General features: G+C 48.8%; 1 protein-coding gene across 2 annotated transcripts in view; it reads right to left on the bottom strand.

Moving 5' to 3' along the window:
• Positions 1-1,415: 1,415 nt before the first annotated feature.
• The window catches only part of SCARA5 (scavenger receptor class A member 5), a 114,939-nt gene continuing 100,150 nt past the window's right edge, over positions 1,416-16,204 (bottom strand). For both annotated transcript variants that reach the window (XM_014737808.3, XM_023636203.2), the window contains exons 8-9: positions 11,569-11,763; positions 1,416-3,600 (exon numbers count right to left, since the gene is read on the bottom strand). In XM_014737808.3, the coding sequence (XP_014593294.2) occupies positions 3,464-3,600; positions 11,569-11,763 (332 nt within the window). In that variant the 3' untranslated portion in view covers positions 1,416-3,463. The remainder of the gene's footprint in view (positions 3,601-11,568; positions 11,764-16,204) is intronic.

Below are 16,204 nucleotides of genomic sequence, written 5' to 3' on the forward strand. Positions count from 1 at the left end.
CACACAGGGCTGGGAAGTGTTCAACTTCCCTCCAGCTAGAGTGGGAGAATTACCCAGGGGACTGAGAGTCTTTCTACTTGAAACCTCCTTAGCCTCTTCTAATCAGGGGAGTGAGCTGGTAGAGAAGGATAAATAGCAAAGCTCCAGTCCGTCAGTCAGAACCCCATCTCGGCTCCGAAAAGCTAAAGGTGGAGAGGGAGGAGAGGAGCTGGAGGGAAGGGGGAGCGGTGTTCTATGAAGGGTTGAAGGGAGAGCTATTCTAAGAAGAGAAAGACAGGTGATTCACACGTTTGACTCTTTTTTTTTGGTGAAGAAGATTTACCCTGAGCTAACATCCGTTGCCAGTCTTCATCTACTTTGTACATGGGATGCTGCCACAGCATGGCTGATGCGAGGAGTAAGTCCCTACCAGGGATCCAAACCCACAAACCTGGGCCGCCGAAGTGGAGCACACGGAACTTTAGCCACTCGGCCACAGGGCCGGCCCCTACACATTTGACTATAGAAATGTTAGAATAACGGTCATAAAACAACAAAGTTGAAGAAACTGAGGAGTACCTGTGGTTGAGACTGTTGTAACTCCTCTCCACCTATCTAGTCCACTACAGTGGTTGGCTTAACTACAACAGGTGTAGGCTCCAAAGGTTGGTCCTCATAGGCATTTGAGGTGAGGGCAGAAGTGGTGCCTTGTAGACAGAGAGGATGGAAAAAGAGGGTCTCTGCCCTTCTCCACGGGGGCTGTTTACAGAAAGGGGAGCACAATGATCTGGAGGCGGGGTATCACCAGGCTTTTTAGAGGAGAAAAAGAGGATGCCTCCTTTGTGGATTTCCAGAAAGTCAACTTTTCTCTGTTGATTTCTTTTAGCACATTATCATGCCCCACAGCCAGCTTGGGGCCACTAGATTTTCCCAGAGGTGCCAACTATGAGTGAGTGACCAGGACTATGTGGTGGTCTGGGTCACCCCCACTGCTCGGCTCCTGGGCCTGGGAATTCCTGTGTCTCATTAGGTAATGAGGCCCAGTGACTTCACAGACCTTGTACCTAACTCTGGACCTTCTTAGGTATGAATGGAGCTCTTCAGGGGAGCACATCCCCAAGTCAGAACTCTGGAGATGTGAGGAACTAGGTGTTCTTTTCTTTATTGGGTACAAAAGCAATTCTCTTAGAGCTGGGCCTTGATTATTATTCTGTTGCTTGGCATCCTTTCCTTAGTTTACCAAATAAGTCTTGTGACGTCACATTCCATCACATTCTTGGTCTAAACTGTGTCTGTTGTCCTCTAGAAGTATTAAGGCAGCTTCTCATAAACTGTCCATTCTACCAATCCCCACTGAGAAATGATCAGACCATCCAATTTTCAGCAGTCCTCCCCACGGTCACTGGATTTTCATGAGAAAGGATGCAATGGAAAGCTTATCAGTGACATGTTTTTAGCTTTATTGAAATTCTTTCATACAAAAGGTCTAATGTATTTTAGGCCAGGCCTAATTTTCTTTAGTCCCTGAAATACAGGTCCATGGTTATTCCCATGTCCTCTTAAGTAGGTATGTAAACTAGCAGACTTTTATTTTAATGTTCAAACACTTATCACCCTTGTTAGTGTGTAAAACATAAAGATTTTTATGTAAAACATAAAGCTTTTTGATGTAAGACAAGACTTGTGTTTTCCCAAATGAAAAGACCAAGTAAGAAAATTATGTGGGTCTTCATTGGTGGGATAACTGGATTCTTGCCAGAACCAATTTGGGAATTTATTTCATTCAATATGACATCTTTCCATCTTTAGTATTTTCTTTTTTTAATGCAAACTTTGCAATGTGCTGGGTTATGTAGTAAAGAATGCTATGTTTATATATGCATACATATATTGGCTCTGGAAAAAGATGCATGAGTACATGCGTGTTGTGTAAACACAGCAAATGGTCAGAAGGAGAGTCTCTGATCCTTAGGATGTTAATGAATAACAAGCATGTTGTAAGCAAAGAGCAACCAATAGCACATATTGGTTTAGTTGGCAGCCAGGAACTTTGCTGTCCTACACCTGGAGGGTCCAAGGTGTCGCTTTCCCCAGGCAAGCCAATGCTCACCTGGTATGACAGGTGAGTGTGTATCTGAGGCATGTCTATGAGTCTATGACTCCCACAGGTGAGGTGGGTCTGTGTTCACTGGCTACCTTGTACCTCCGCTAGTCCTAGAACACGTATATGGTCCAGATTGACCTCCTCCTCAGTGTCAAAAGCAGACTGTGATCTCCCTGTCACTAGGAGAGGGGTGCAGATTGAGGACTTGCAGAGGGGCCCACAGCCCCTTCTTCCCCCAGAGGTAATAGGGAATCCTCATTTCCTTCCACTCCTATAGGATTCATCAGGACACGTGTTCTCCCGATCACAGGATCCACCCAAAGAGACCCAGAAGGTTCAATATCATCACCTCCAAACAGCTCTGAGACACAGGCGACTTGCCTTTAACCCTGACTGCCAGACGACTGAGTGTGGGTCTTGGTTTAATCCAGACAGCCCCCATGTCACTCTCCAAGTCGCTTTCCTCCCATGTGGATGGTTGGTCTGGCAGCCAGTCATGTCTGATCTTTCGCTTCCACCTTGTAGGTTTTGGAGTATGTAACCTTCTAGTCACACATGTCTTATACCCGAGCTTCCTGCTCAGGTGTAAGGTTCAAGTAGAGATAACGGTCTCAGTCATTCTCAATCTTCTGACTTATAGGCCTAGTGAATGGGTCAGTTGAGTGCTACCTGGCGGTAAGGTCTTACCCAAGCTAACATGCCTTGTAGAAATGCTGCAAAGTGAATAAATGAATTTAGCACCCAAGATACTATGTAGCAGACATGGTAGTCACTCAATAAATGTTAGGTTCGCTCCCCTTTGCCAAATCCTGATTGATTCCTACAGGTGACTTGCATTTCTCTCTCACTCCTCTACGTCATTTCCACAAACTAACAAACGGTGTGCAGAGGCAGAGTAAAGAGGGAAAAATGAATCATTCTTTTGTTGGAAAGGAAGATGTCAAAACTCTTGGCCTAACTGAGGTTTGGAATTATCTGAAGAGTAAATGACCTGTTATACTTCCTTCCTGTCCCCACTGCTGCATTTGATCTGACATACTCTCAGCATTCATCTGTAATTAACAGACCAAAAGGGAACATGGATATTGAGGCCCAAGGCATGGTGTTTAGAAGGCTGGGCAAAATGGCGATCCAGTCGACCAGGGCTCCACATGCAGGAACCCTGGTGGAAGGGAGAGACAGGCAGTAGATCCCAGAGTTGCACTTTGGAGCAGTTGTCCAGGAGGAGAATGCCGACAGGCCACCAGGGTCCTGGGATAGGGATACGGGGCAGGGGGATGCTGGACTGGGCAGGACAGAGGCATGGCCAGGGTAGCCCCAAGCAATGCCCCCATCCCAGGAATGCAGGAAGGAGGCTCTGCAGCAAGGCCATTCCCACTTTCAGTGTCTGTTGCACGTCACTCCAGCATCCTCAGCATGTCCGCAGTTTGTCACCCCCCATTTGGAGAAGCTGCAGCGGAAAATGGTATCCTCTGTGCCCTTGCAGGCGACATCATCCATCCAAATCCTCCCTGTGCCTGTGAAAACAAGTCAACATGGTTTCTTAGCAGATCTGCAGGAGAGCAGGACAGAAGAGAAATGGGAGCACAGCTGTGTCTGTCGTTGACCAGGCCGTCCCAGCCTTTGCTGGCAGTTCTCAGATCTAGTGCTTCCCACCTGCCCTCTCCACGCCACCAAGACCAACTACTTATTTTCTAGGCTCAGTTTCTGGAGGGCAGAATAATAACAGTTGATAGTGGTGATGATGGTATTTACTGAGTATCTCCTATGTGTCGGGCATCTTACACATATGATCTTCCTCCATTCTCACCATGGTGCTCTGAGATAGGTATTAATAAACCATTTTATAGATGGGAAGACTGAGGCTCAGAAAGCAATTGGTGCAAAGTTGCTCAGCTTGTAAGTGGCAGAGTCTGAACTCAAGCTCAATTCTTGCTGCCTCCCAGGCCCACACTGTATATTAAACATATAAACATATAATCACATTTCATAGCTTTTGAGATATGATATCTTACAGTCTTTGTTGGTGAATACCCACGCAAGGCCTACCAAGAGGGACAATGTCAGACAGATCCTGGATTGGACAGATCCAGTGCCCCATAATCAAGTAGGTCAGTGCCATCATTACCTCCAATCTTTTGAAGTTTAAAGCAGATGGTCTCATTTTATGAGTCCAAAACAGTGGTGCTGGAGTGCTGGGGGACCCCAGAATTTAACATTGTAACCAGACACATATTTAATGATAGGAAGAAGCATCCCTAACATAAGTAATTAGTATAGTACAAGGTTCCTAAGACAATCTATTTGAGTTTTGCCTGCAGCCAGTCATGTTCACCAGCTCTTAATGGGACCAACCTGCTGGTCTAAAGGAGCCCATGCAGGGGAACCTTTAGTTGGCCTTCCCAGGATTGTACCTGAGACTTAAGAGACATAAACTTGGCATTGAGGTGCCTCAATGAATGTCAGGGGAATAGGGCAGCTGGGTGAGGCTCCAGGAGGGAATGGAGAGGGCTTCTCTGGGGTCAGAGGGGTCAATGGAGAGGGGAGTGGGCTGCACCAGAAGTCACCTGGAGCCCCTACTGATGAACTGGAAGGACCATCACCCACGGTTCTTGTGGGCTTTCTGGGCTGGCGGCCATGTCAGGCTCCAGATGGTGGGAGCCCATTTGAAAGCCCTCTGGAAGGGTGACTGAGCTTCAGGGCTCCCAAGGAAGACTGGCTTAGACCTTTCCTGCTCAGAGTGTGGTCCTGGAGCAGCAGCATCAGCATCACCCAGAGCTTGTTAGAAATGCAGGACCTCGGATCCCACCCAAAACTTACTGAATCAGAATCTACACTTCAACTAAGTGGTTATACACTGAAGTTTGAGAAGCACTGATTCAGCAGAAGAAGCAGGGCTTTACAATAAGTAGGACAGATCTGGGTTCAAGACTCAGCCCTGTCTAGGGCCATTTCAGTTTTCAAACTGGGAGGGGATTCCTGGGATTGTCAGTGCTAAAACCAGGTAAATTCTGGGTTAACTGGGATGGTTGGTCACTCCAGCACCCTAACTTGTCAGGTCTATGACCTGGCACCAAAAAGTATGAGGTGAAAGGTCATAAACGGGGTTCCAACATTATTGGCTGTGTCAACCTGAGCAAGTCAAAGGAGGTAATAAATAGTTCCTGTATTTTAAAGGGCTTTGAAATCCACCAAAACCCTATAAAAAGGTAGCTCAGAGCTTATACCATACCCTGATCTTAGCCCCGTCTCCCTGTCCCGTCTCAGCAGCCAGACAACTTCTCTTAGAGGAATTGTCAGGACTGACTGTTAAAACCTTGAAAGTGTCACTCACTCTTGAACTACATGGGAGAAATTTCCACAAAAACAATGTCATGGGGACCTTTCAACCATTTTGCTGCCCAATAACCACCCACACAGACTAAGTGGTTCAGATGTGTTTTGTGATGCAGAGATTTCCAGGGATCACTGAGCAGTGAGTTCGGGGACAGAGATGGGAGGAGAGGCCTCCTTCCACCATCTCCTTGGATGATTTTCTTCACCAGAGCCTCTTCCCTGGCCGGATACCCTGTGTCTCTTACACAATAAGCCTTTGAGGCCTTGCAATAATGCGCAGATTAAATGTCTCCTGGAAAACACATCAGTTTACAAATTACTCAGGAAAAGGCTGTGGGCCCAAGAGCTCTGTGGGATTAGTCACACCCAAAGCAAATAAAGAAGCAAGTAAAGGGGACTGACAAACACGGAACAGACCCAAGGTCACCAGCTCAAATGCATATAGAGGATCACGAACCTCCAAACTCTAGCTGGTGCTTAGCCAGGGAGTTCTGGCTAATGTTCGGTCAGGGCAGAGTTAATAAAATGAGAGTAGGGTCTTTAAATCAGCAGCACTGAATATCTGCATCACTGCAGATAGCAGCATAGAGCCTCGCCGAGGGGCCAATTAACCCGAAAACCATCTCTGCTCCTCTCCATGTCGGAGAGGCTGGAACTCCCACAACTCTGGGCACCTCACGTTAACTTTAGAATTGACATCTGATTACTCAAAGTGTGGCCCGAGGGCCAGGAGTGTCAGCATCACTTGGGAGCTTGGTAGGAATGCAGGGTCTTGGGCCCTCCCAGACCTGAATTAGAGTTTGCATTTTCACAAGCTCTCCCTGATTCACATGCGCCTTCGGGTCTGAGAAGCCGTGATCTAGACGAGGCGTGCCCTTCCACACAGGCTCGCCCTTCGAGCTCCATGACAAGCCCTCTCAGCTAAGCAGGGTAGGTGACTCTGCTCCCACTTTACAGATCAGAAAAATGAAGCCACAGCGTGATGTTTTATCTTGAGGGGGAAAAATTGGCACTAGAGGCCAGGTCTTCTGACACTTACAGCACTAGGGGCGTTTGAAGATGACATTGTTAGAACGAGTAAGCAGAGATTTTATTTTATCCTTATCATCTGTTCATTCAACAATTATTTGAGAGCCTACTCCGTGCTTGGCTCTATTCTGGGTGTTTGGACTACATCAATGAACAAAAAAGCACAACAATGACACAAATTTCTGCCTTGTGGACCTAACATTTGAGCATCTATATGTTTATTTAGAGTAATATTCATAAAAGGAATAAGTTACACTGAATGCTACAGGCTTCTATCTGAGCCTCACACACAGGTAGGCAGGACAGCTAGCTAACAGAATTTAAGAGATAGGAAAACTGAGGCCCCAGAAAGATTAAGTGACCCATAACTACTAAGGGGAAGAGACCATGACCCGGGACTCTGACATCCAGCCAGTGCAGTCCTCGCTCCTTATAGAGCCACAGTACACAGTTCACAGCACGGACATAAGCTGGGGAGTGGCAAACCCTGGGTCAGTCTGGCCGACTGCCTGCTGTTTTTGTAAATAAAGTTTTATTGGCACACAGCCCCACCGTTTGATTACATTTTGTCCGTGGTTGCTTTCATGGCACAACTGCAGAGTTGAGTAGTTGTGAGAGAGCCCATCTGACCCACAAAACCTAAAATATTTACTACCTGGCTCTTAATGTTTGCTGACCCTTGCACTAAGCCATCTTCTAGTATTCAAATTTTATCTCAGAAAGAAAGGGCAACAAATGCTAATAATGATACGATTAAAAGTAAACACTCCCAATTCCATCCACCTTCTCCCACGTACAAATCCGTCTGTGTTTGCACCCACCCTCACCTCCTTCTGTCTGTCTGTCTGTCTCACAGAAAGGTCTTCTCTGCAGGTACAAGGCTAACCCCCAGCTCTGCTAGATTCTGTTCCCTTCCATCCCCTCCTAGACTTCGTTCCAGCCATCACCCCGCCCTCTTCTCCATCCGCACTCACTCCCTCTCCAACAGCTCTTGGGCCAATTTAAAATTTAAAAACACTTAAACTAAAATAAGAGAGACTTCTTTAGGTCTCTCTCATTTAGGGCTTTCCCTGCTTTTTCCCAGGGAAACCGATAATTTGATTATTGAGCCCCGTCCAGGAAAAATGTTATGGTGCCAGACCACGGAGAGAACTGCCAGGGATTGGCAGTTTCTCATATTACACGGGGGAGGACTCAGGTCAGGCAGGCACAGAAGTTCCTTCTTTCTTTCCTCCCTCCCTCCTTCCTCCTTCCTTCACTTCCTGCCCTCATGTTTATTCAGTACCTTTTATGACCCAGCTACAATGCTGGGGTTTGGAGCCATAAAAGTAAAGCCCTCAAGATGTTCACACATCCATCAGCAATCAGGAGAGTGGAGAGGTGCTGCGAGAGAGATGTGCACAGAAGATGCCACGGGAGCACAGAGTGGGGTATTTAACTCATAGGGTTTGCGTGGAGCAGGGGATGGAAGGAGCCAGCAAAGCTTCCTCAGGAGGTGAGAATTGAGCCTACTTTGAAAGCTGAATAGGAAGTAGCTAGATGAAGAAGAAGGGAAAGGCATTCCAGACTGAAGGAACAGCACCTGAGAAGAAATGGAGACACGAAATAGCTACGCAAGCTCAGAGAACACCAGCAGACGCATATGGCTGGATGGTGAGAGAGGAGTGAGAGGCCAGTTAGGAAGGGCCTTGGGTACTAAGCTAAGGAAAGCAGAGTTGGTCCTGAGAGCAATAAAGACCCACTGAGCACACAGGCAGGGGAGTGACATGAGCAGGTGCTCACTGTAGAAAGATCCCTGGCAGCCATGAGGAGGGAGACTACAGGAGCCAGCCTGGAGGTGGAGGGGAGGCAGCCCTGTGGGGAGCAGCTCCTGGAGGATCAGAGCTACCACTGCACCCGCCTCAACTGACACGCTGCCTCCACCCACCAGACAGCAAATAAATGTGCACGACGGGACCTGCACTGTGCTGACTGCTTGACCAAGTACACGATCTCACTTAACATTTGCAATCATCCTTCAAAAGTGGAAGCACTGAAGCTTGAAGAGGTTAAGAAATCTGCTCCAGGTCACCAGCCAGTAAGCAGCAGATACGGGATTGTGACCCAGAGCCCGAGCTCCTAACCACTGCCCTCCCTGGCCTGAGCGCCTGTGGCAAGAGTAATGAGAACAAGAGGAGGGGACAGATTCAAGGGACGCCAGAGAGACAGACACTGGGAGAATCTACAGGACCCATGGACGGACTAGACGAGGAGCAGGGGCGTGGGTAAGGGTGGGAAGAGGGATGGGCCTGCAGTCCTGGCTGGCAGGGCAGGAAGCACATCCAGAGGGTGCAGAGAGAAACAGAGCCGATGTGGGGAGAAGGCTGAGGAGTGGGTGTACAAAGACTTGAGAGTCGGGGCACTGGTGGGGTAGGAGGCTGTGGTCAGAGGGCATCTGGACCTGAGGCACAGTCCATTTTGCTGCCAGGAGAGGCGGCCACCTCTTGCCCTCTGCCCCGAAACTGCTATGGCATGATAGCCCTTACAATGCTTAGATGTTTACAATGCTACGATGTTTAGAATCTGTAAACATCTGTCTCTCCCGCTAAATGGGGCATGTTGAGGTCAGAGACTAGGTTTGTTCCACTCTGTGCCCCAGCACTGGGCCTAATGCCTGGCCCATGGAAGGTGCCTAGAAACTGCCAGGGAAAGAAGGAAGTGCAGGAAAAAGGGCGCCGGATAAGCCTCGGGTGGGTCAGTCCCTTCCCTTGCCCAGGTCCTCATTCCCGCTGTGTACCCATTAATAACACCCGGTATCTACCTGCCAAGGTCTCGAATATCACATGACGTAAGTTATTGAACTATGAAAGGGAAATAACGGTGCAAATCTGATGTGTACGTGCAAGGAAGCCCGCCTTCCCTTCAACTGGTGTGAAGAATCGAGGGGCAATTTTGGAGCTTCCTCACATGTCACACAATACAAAATCACAGGGGAATGGAAGAGGATGCAGAGTCTCAGCTCTAGGCTAATATGGCCCATGACATTTAAACGACCTATTTTGACTTCTCTAAAAGAGTTTATGATTTTCTTTCCCCAAAAACGTTTTACTTCCACATGTTAGGAAGAAGTCCTCATTAGAACCCAAAATGGAAAAGCAGTGACTGTTCTTGCTCTTTCTGTTCCTCATGCAATCAGAAATGGCAGTTTTCCTTGAAGAAAACAGGCTGAAAGCCAGCCCAATGCTTGCGGTGGGAGGAAGGTGCTCTCTCTCCCGGTGGGCTGCCCTCTGTGGAGCTGGCCCCTTTGAACTCCCCGCGCTCTGACCTTGAAGTAGAGAGGCCAGGATGCGCGGGGTCAATCAGCCACTCTCTGCCAGCTGTCACAACAGATTTCACCAAGAGGCACTTTCGGTCAATGCTATCGTCTTAGTCTGCTGGGCTGCTGCAATAAAGTACGTAGACGGGGTGGCTGATAAACAACAGACATTTTTTGCTCACAGTTCTAAAGGCTAGAAGTCCGAGACCAGGCCAGCCTCGCCCGGTTCTGGGGAGGGCCGCCTTCCAGGTTGTTGACTGACTTGTCTGTGTATCCTCACAGAAAGAGAATGAGGGAGCTCTCCGGGGTCCCTTTTGTAAGGGCACTAATCCCATCATGAGGGCTCCACTCGTGACCTAAAAACCTCCTAAAGTCCCCACCTCTTAATACCATCACACTGCGGGTTAGGTTTGGGGGCCACAAACATTCAGTCCATAACAGTGTCTGAGGTCTAAGGGGCGAGATTCTGAGCAAGAATTACGGCAGCCCACAGTGGGGATGAAGAGAAAGGCAGCTGTGAGGAGCGGAGGGCCCATGGCCAGTGCTCTCAGCTCCTGTAGATCTTCAGATCGGCCTGAGTGATGGCCACAGTGAGCATGCCAAGGCATAGAGAGTGTCATGTGCTGAATTGTGTCCCCACAAAATTCCGATGTTGAAAGCCTGACTCCTAGGACCCAAGAATGCTCACCATTTGGAGATAAGGCCTTTAAAGAGATGACTAGGGTTCAATGAGGCCCTAAGGTGGGCCCTGATCCAATCTGACTGTGTCCTCATAAGAGGAGACACAGACACACTCAGGAGGAAGACCATGTGAGGACACAGGGGGAAGACGGCCACGTACAAGCCAAGGAGAGAGGCTTCAAGAGAAATCAAACCTGCCAACATCTTGATCTTAGTCTTCCAGCCTCCAGAACTCTGAGAAAATAAACGTCTGTTGTTTAAGCCCCACAGTCTGTAGTATTCATCACAGCAGCTGAGCAGACTAACACAGAGAGCTGGCCTGAGGGATAGACACAGTGCCGTAGAAGGAGACTGCAGCTGGGCTAGAGTGTCCTCTTTGAAACAGGAAAGGGATGAGTGGTTCAAATCAGCGGTCTGCCCGGGAGGGGTCTCCCCTTGCTCAAAGTCTCTTGTACCATCTGTAGGAAGGGACATGTGCTTGAGCACGTTGAAAGGAAAGCAACCAAAATGGTGAAGGCTTTGAAATCTTGTCGTATGAGGACAAGATGAAGTATCTAGAGATATTCGTCTGAGGAAGATGTGGGCAGAGAGGGACAGGGACAGCCCATGCTCCCTTCTTGGGTCTGAAACCAGGCTCTGCCATTTGTCAGCTCTGTGACCTTCAGCAAGTTATTCTTGCCTGTTTCCTCATTTGGAAAATGGGAATAATACTTGTATCTACTTCCTAGTTTTGTGAGAATTAAATGAGTGAATATTCGTAACGCGTTTAGAACCGAGCCTGGCACACAGGGAGTGCTGCATGAGCGTTAGGCAATAACAACGATGTGACGGTGGTAAGTGAGAGTGGGATCAGACACATGCCTGAGACACAGGGCTGAGGCGAGGGCCGGAGGGAATCTGACGGGAGACAAGAAAAGAAAGGAAGTCAATTCAAGGAAAGGAAGAATGTTCTCATCATCAGAACTGTCTGAAGACAGACCTGCTTGCCTAGGGGACAGAGACTTCCCGCGTCAGGAGGTATTCCGGCAGAGGCCAGGTAACACTGGGCAGGACTGCCGTCGAGGGTACTCGAGCTTTAGAGAGGAGACCAGTCCTAGGATTCTTGGGCCCGCTGCCTGTGTCCTTTTCCTCCAGAGCACCTTACCTTGCCCAAATCGAGCCGTTCGGGACACTTCCTCTGCACCGCGAAAGCCCAACATTCGGCACACCACGTCCCCGTCCTTCTTGTCCCAGCCGTCGTCGCACACGGTGCCCCAGCGCCGGTCATGGTACACCTCCACGCGGCCCTCATGTGGGCCGGAGCCATTCACCAGCCGGATCATCACGGCCTCCACGGCACCTGCAGGGAGCAGCCCATAGTCACTGCTCTGCTCTGGACACACCGGGGCCCGCCCAGGGACCCTTCCTAACTCGCCACTACACCTCTCCTCCATAGGGAAGACAGGGCCGGGCTACAGCCAAGGCCAAGACGGTGGCCAGCAGAAACCATAGTGTGTCATCCCTACCCTGTATCAGCCTCCTTTTCTCCACCATTTTTTTTTAATTGATTTTATTTTTTCAGAGCAGTTTGAGGTTCACAGCAAAATTGAGTGGAAGGTACAGAGATTTCCCACATACCTCCTGCCCCCACACATGCACTGCCTTTCCCACTGTCAACATCCCACACCAGAGTGCTACATGTGTTACCATCAATACACCTGCACTGACGCATTAGGATCACCCAGAGTCCACAGTTTATGTTAGGGTTCCCTCTTGGCGTGGTACATTCTATGAGTTTGGACAAATATATAATGACATGTATCCATCACTACACTACTATACAGAATAGTTTCACCAGAAAAATCCTCTGTTCATCCCTCCCCACCCCTTAACCCCTGGCAACCACTGATCTTTTCATTGTCTCCATAGTTTTGCCTTTTCCAGACTGTCATATAGTTGGAATCACACAGTATGTAGCCTCTCAGATTGGCTTCTTTCACTCAGTAACATGCATTTAAGGTTCTTCCATGTCTGTCTGTGGCTTGATAGCTCATTTCTATTGAGTGCTGAACGATATTCCATCGTGTGGATGTACTGCAGTGTATCCACTCACCTACTGAAGGACATCTAGCTGCTTCCAAGTTTTGGTGATTATTAGGAATAAGGCTGCTATACACATTTGTGTGCAGGTTTTTGTGTGGACATAAGTCTTCAAGTATTTATTTGGTTAGATACCAAGGAGTGCAATTGCTGGATTCCTCTCTGCCTTTTGAGACCTGGTGACCGGCAATCATGTCTTCCAGGGAGGAGGGGAAAGGGGGAATAGAGGAAACCAAGGGACAATCAAGACAGAGGGCAGGTGGCCCTGCTGTGCAGCTCGGGAGGTGGAAAGATCCCTGGAAGGGCCTCAGCCCTTCGGTCTATCATTCTTGTCCACCTTCTCACTCAGCTGTGAGCATGAAAATGCTTGAAGCCAAAGGCCTGGGTGTGACTTTGCCTCTGCCACCTACTCTCTGTTAGCAGGAGATAGTAGTTCACCAAATCTAAGATGTCACTTTTTGTAAGGCACATCACCATAAAGATCCGGCACTGTCACGCAGCCCGGGTTCATTTCCCACTTGGGGAACCGCACCACCCATCTGTCAGTTGTCATACTGTGGTGGCTGTGTTGCTGTGATGCTGAAAGCTATGCCATCGGTATTTCAAATACCAGCAGGGTCAGCCATGGTGGACAGGTTTCAGTGGAGCTCCCAGACTGACAGACTGGGAAGAAGGACCTGGCCACCCACTTCTGAAAAAACTGGCCATGGAAACTCTATGAATAGCAGCAGAGCACTGTCTGATACAGCGCAGGAAGGTGAGAGGATGGCGCAGAAAGAAGGGGCACGGTTCCACTCTGCTGTGTTGGAATTGACTCGACGGCTGTAACAGTAACAAAAGAAGGAAAAAGCTCTGCCAGTTACAGTGGCAAATTGTGTCACTTGTTAGATGCTTCTTGATTTCAGAGATGTTAAAATGGGTGTCACAGAATCAGTGAAATATGGAAATAGATGTACAGAGCTCAGAACAGCCTCTGGTGCACAGAAGGTTCTTCTTTCTACCTGGATGACCTTAAGAATGTCTCATAGCATCTCTGAAGGAATTCCCCCAACTGCAAAATGACCTGGATACGGCTCAGCTCGGAGCACAGCACCTGACACACGGGAGGCACTCCTAGTGTGCTCCCCTCCCTACTGGCTGGAACCCTGTCCCAATCATCTACAAACTCTGCTTAGCGCAGAGCCTGGCTGCAGGAAATGGACAGTAAATGTTTGCTGCATAGATGAATGAATGAAGATTCATTCTTTTGCATTATAAAGCAATGCATTATTTCTCCACAGGAGTATTCTGGGGAGTCAAAGAACACCGGAGCAGCCGGAAAAAGCCTGAAGATCACCTCAAAGCCAGGGTTCAGCTGGAGAGTTACAGTGTCAGGGCCAGAGGTGGGATGGAAGTGCAGGTCTCCTGATGTGTCTTTGAACATCCGTTTCACCATCCTGCCTGCCCTCCATTCATGGGGGGCTATTTTCATTCCTGGGGGACCTGAGCTTCCTCCCTTGGCAAGATAGTGGAGTGTTCATTGGGTCTTAAGTCTGGCTATACACCAAAACCATTAGGAATGCTGTGAAAATGCAGATTCCTGGGCACACTCAGACCTACTGGATCAGAATCCTGGCAGTGGGAGTCAGGGATCTGTATTCTTTTACAAGTGTCCCAAATGATTCTGAGGTAACGTAGGTAACGTATGTGTGGGGACTAGCACTTGGGAGTGACGGGATTAGATGATCTGTGAAGTTCTTTCCAGCTTCAGTGATTCCAAGGCCAGGGAAGAAGTCAAGGTTGTCTTTTTTTGTGGCCAGAAACCACCTGGAACACGTAGGGTGGAGGTGGGGACACTACTGTGACACAGTGACAAGTAGGTGACACAAAGAAAGAAAACCCCTGTGTAAACTGTCAGAGAAAACAGCAAACTCTATCAAGTTCTGCTCACAATAAGTACTGCACCTTGGACTATTTTTATCTCTTTCTTTTTTCTGCCAGGTGGGCTAGGGCATTCCCCCTTCTAATGACTGTGACTTTTGTAGACCCCTGGAGGAGGTGGCAGAATTGATAAGCCCCACATCTGTGCCACATGAGAAAGGAGAGGAGTCAGAACAGGCCACATGTCTGTTATGCACTGCTGGGGTTGGGGAAACCCTGGAACATTCTGTACAGGGGAACCAAAGAAGCCACCAGGAAACCACACCATTGGCACAATGGTGAAGGATTACAGCAGGATGATTCCAGAAAGCTCCTTGTAATGTCTAATGCTGCTTTGTATTCATCCTTCATCCCTGACCATTCTCCCCACAGAGATTTACTGAAAACACAAGCTCCCCCCGGGCTGTCAAAAAAGGCTGAGTGTGAGCAAGAGAACACAGAAATCCTGGAGAAGGAAAACGTGGAGAGAAGCTGGAATGCAGAGGCCAGGTCTGAGACAGAGAAACTCCCCTGGGAGTGGTAATGACAAGCTAACCTGCAGCCAGCAGCAACAAATGAGGCCTGGCCCCCCGGCTGGGGGCTCAGCCCTGGGTGTGTTGGCTGAGCCTGAGATGTCAGCTTTGATTTCTCCTAGACCTGCCTTGCCTCTGTCAGCACCCCGTCACGGTGGCAGTGGGCCACGCCAAGCCAGGAGGCCTCCAACAGAAGCCTCAGTGTGCGGTCATAAGTAGAGGAATAAGTGGCAGGAGGATGCTGTGGGTCCCAGAGCAGGCCAGGCAGAGTTCAGGGTGTTGGGTCAAAATAACAGGAAGAGGCTGGGTGCAGCGTGGGCAGCCAGGGCTGATGTTCAGAGATTCCCCCTTATCCTTTCTGCTCTGGCCAGCCTGAACTCACTCCATTCACTGCTTCGTTTAGTCGAATAAGTGACTGACTACCTGCTGGGGGCCTGGTCCTGTTCTAGGAGCTATGGATACATCCATGAACAAAGTCTCTGCCCTCATGGACTGATATTTTAGTGGGAGAGACTAGTAATAAAGCTAGGAAACAAATAAAAATATAACTACGGCCAAGTAGTGATGAGTGCGTAGAGGGGAACAAAAGCACAGAAAGGGAATAGAGAGTAAGGGGAGGCGCCATCTCGAATGGGGAGACAAGGAAGGGAATGGAGAGTGAGGGGAGGCGCCATCTTGGATGGGGAGAGAAGGAAGGCCTTGAGTGGAGACCTGAATTAGCTGACGGAGGACGTGGACTTCCCCACCTCAGAAAAACCCTTCTCTGTACTCTAGCCTAAGCTTTTCTTGTCCTTTAAATCTCAGGTTAGATATCTCATCTCCCAAAAAGCCTCCCTTGGTCCCCCACACCTGACCAGGGCTCCTTCTATGGACATAATTATCATTTCATGTAATAATTGCCTATTTACTCTTTTAGAACACTGTGAACATTCTGAAGACAGATCATGTGGCTTGATACAGTGCCCAGTACACCGAGATGCCCAAGCTGTGCAAAATGAAAGCATACATGAATGAACGAACTCAGATAACACAGACCCAGGTGGGCAAGTCCTCTCTAGTGGACACGGCTCCCTAGAGCCTGTGGCTTTGGTGGGAGCCTGAATGGAGAATCAGCCGTCAGGCATCCCACGGCTCCAGGGCCTTCGTATTACATCACAGCCTCTTCTACTCACTCTCTCACTGACGGCTTCCTTTGGTGGGATGGTCCTGGATTTTGGACCCAGAGCTCAGGCTATTAGTACAATGGCCATACATTCCAAATGAGAAAAC

The sequence above is a fragment of the Equus caballus genome, chromosome 2, assembly GCF_041296265.1.
Source record: "Equus caballus isolate H_3958 breed thoroughbred chromosome 2, TB-T2T, whole genome shotgun sequence".
In the NCBI taxonomy this organism is placed as follows: Eukaryota; Metazoa; Chordata; class Mammalia; order Perissodactyla; family Equidae; genus Equus; species Equus caballus.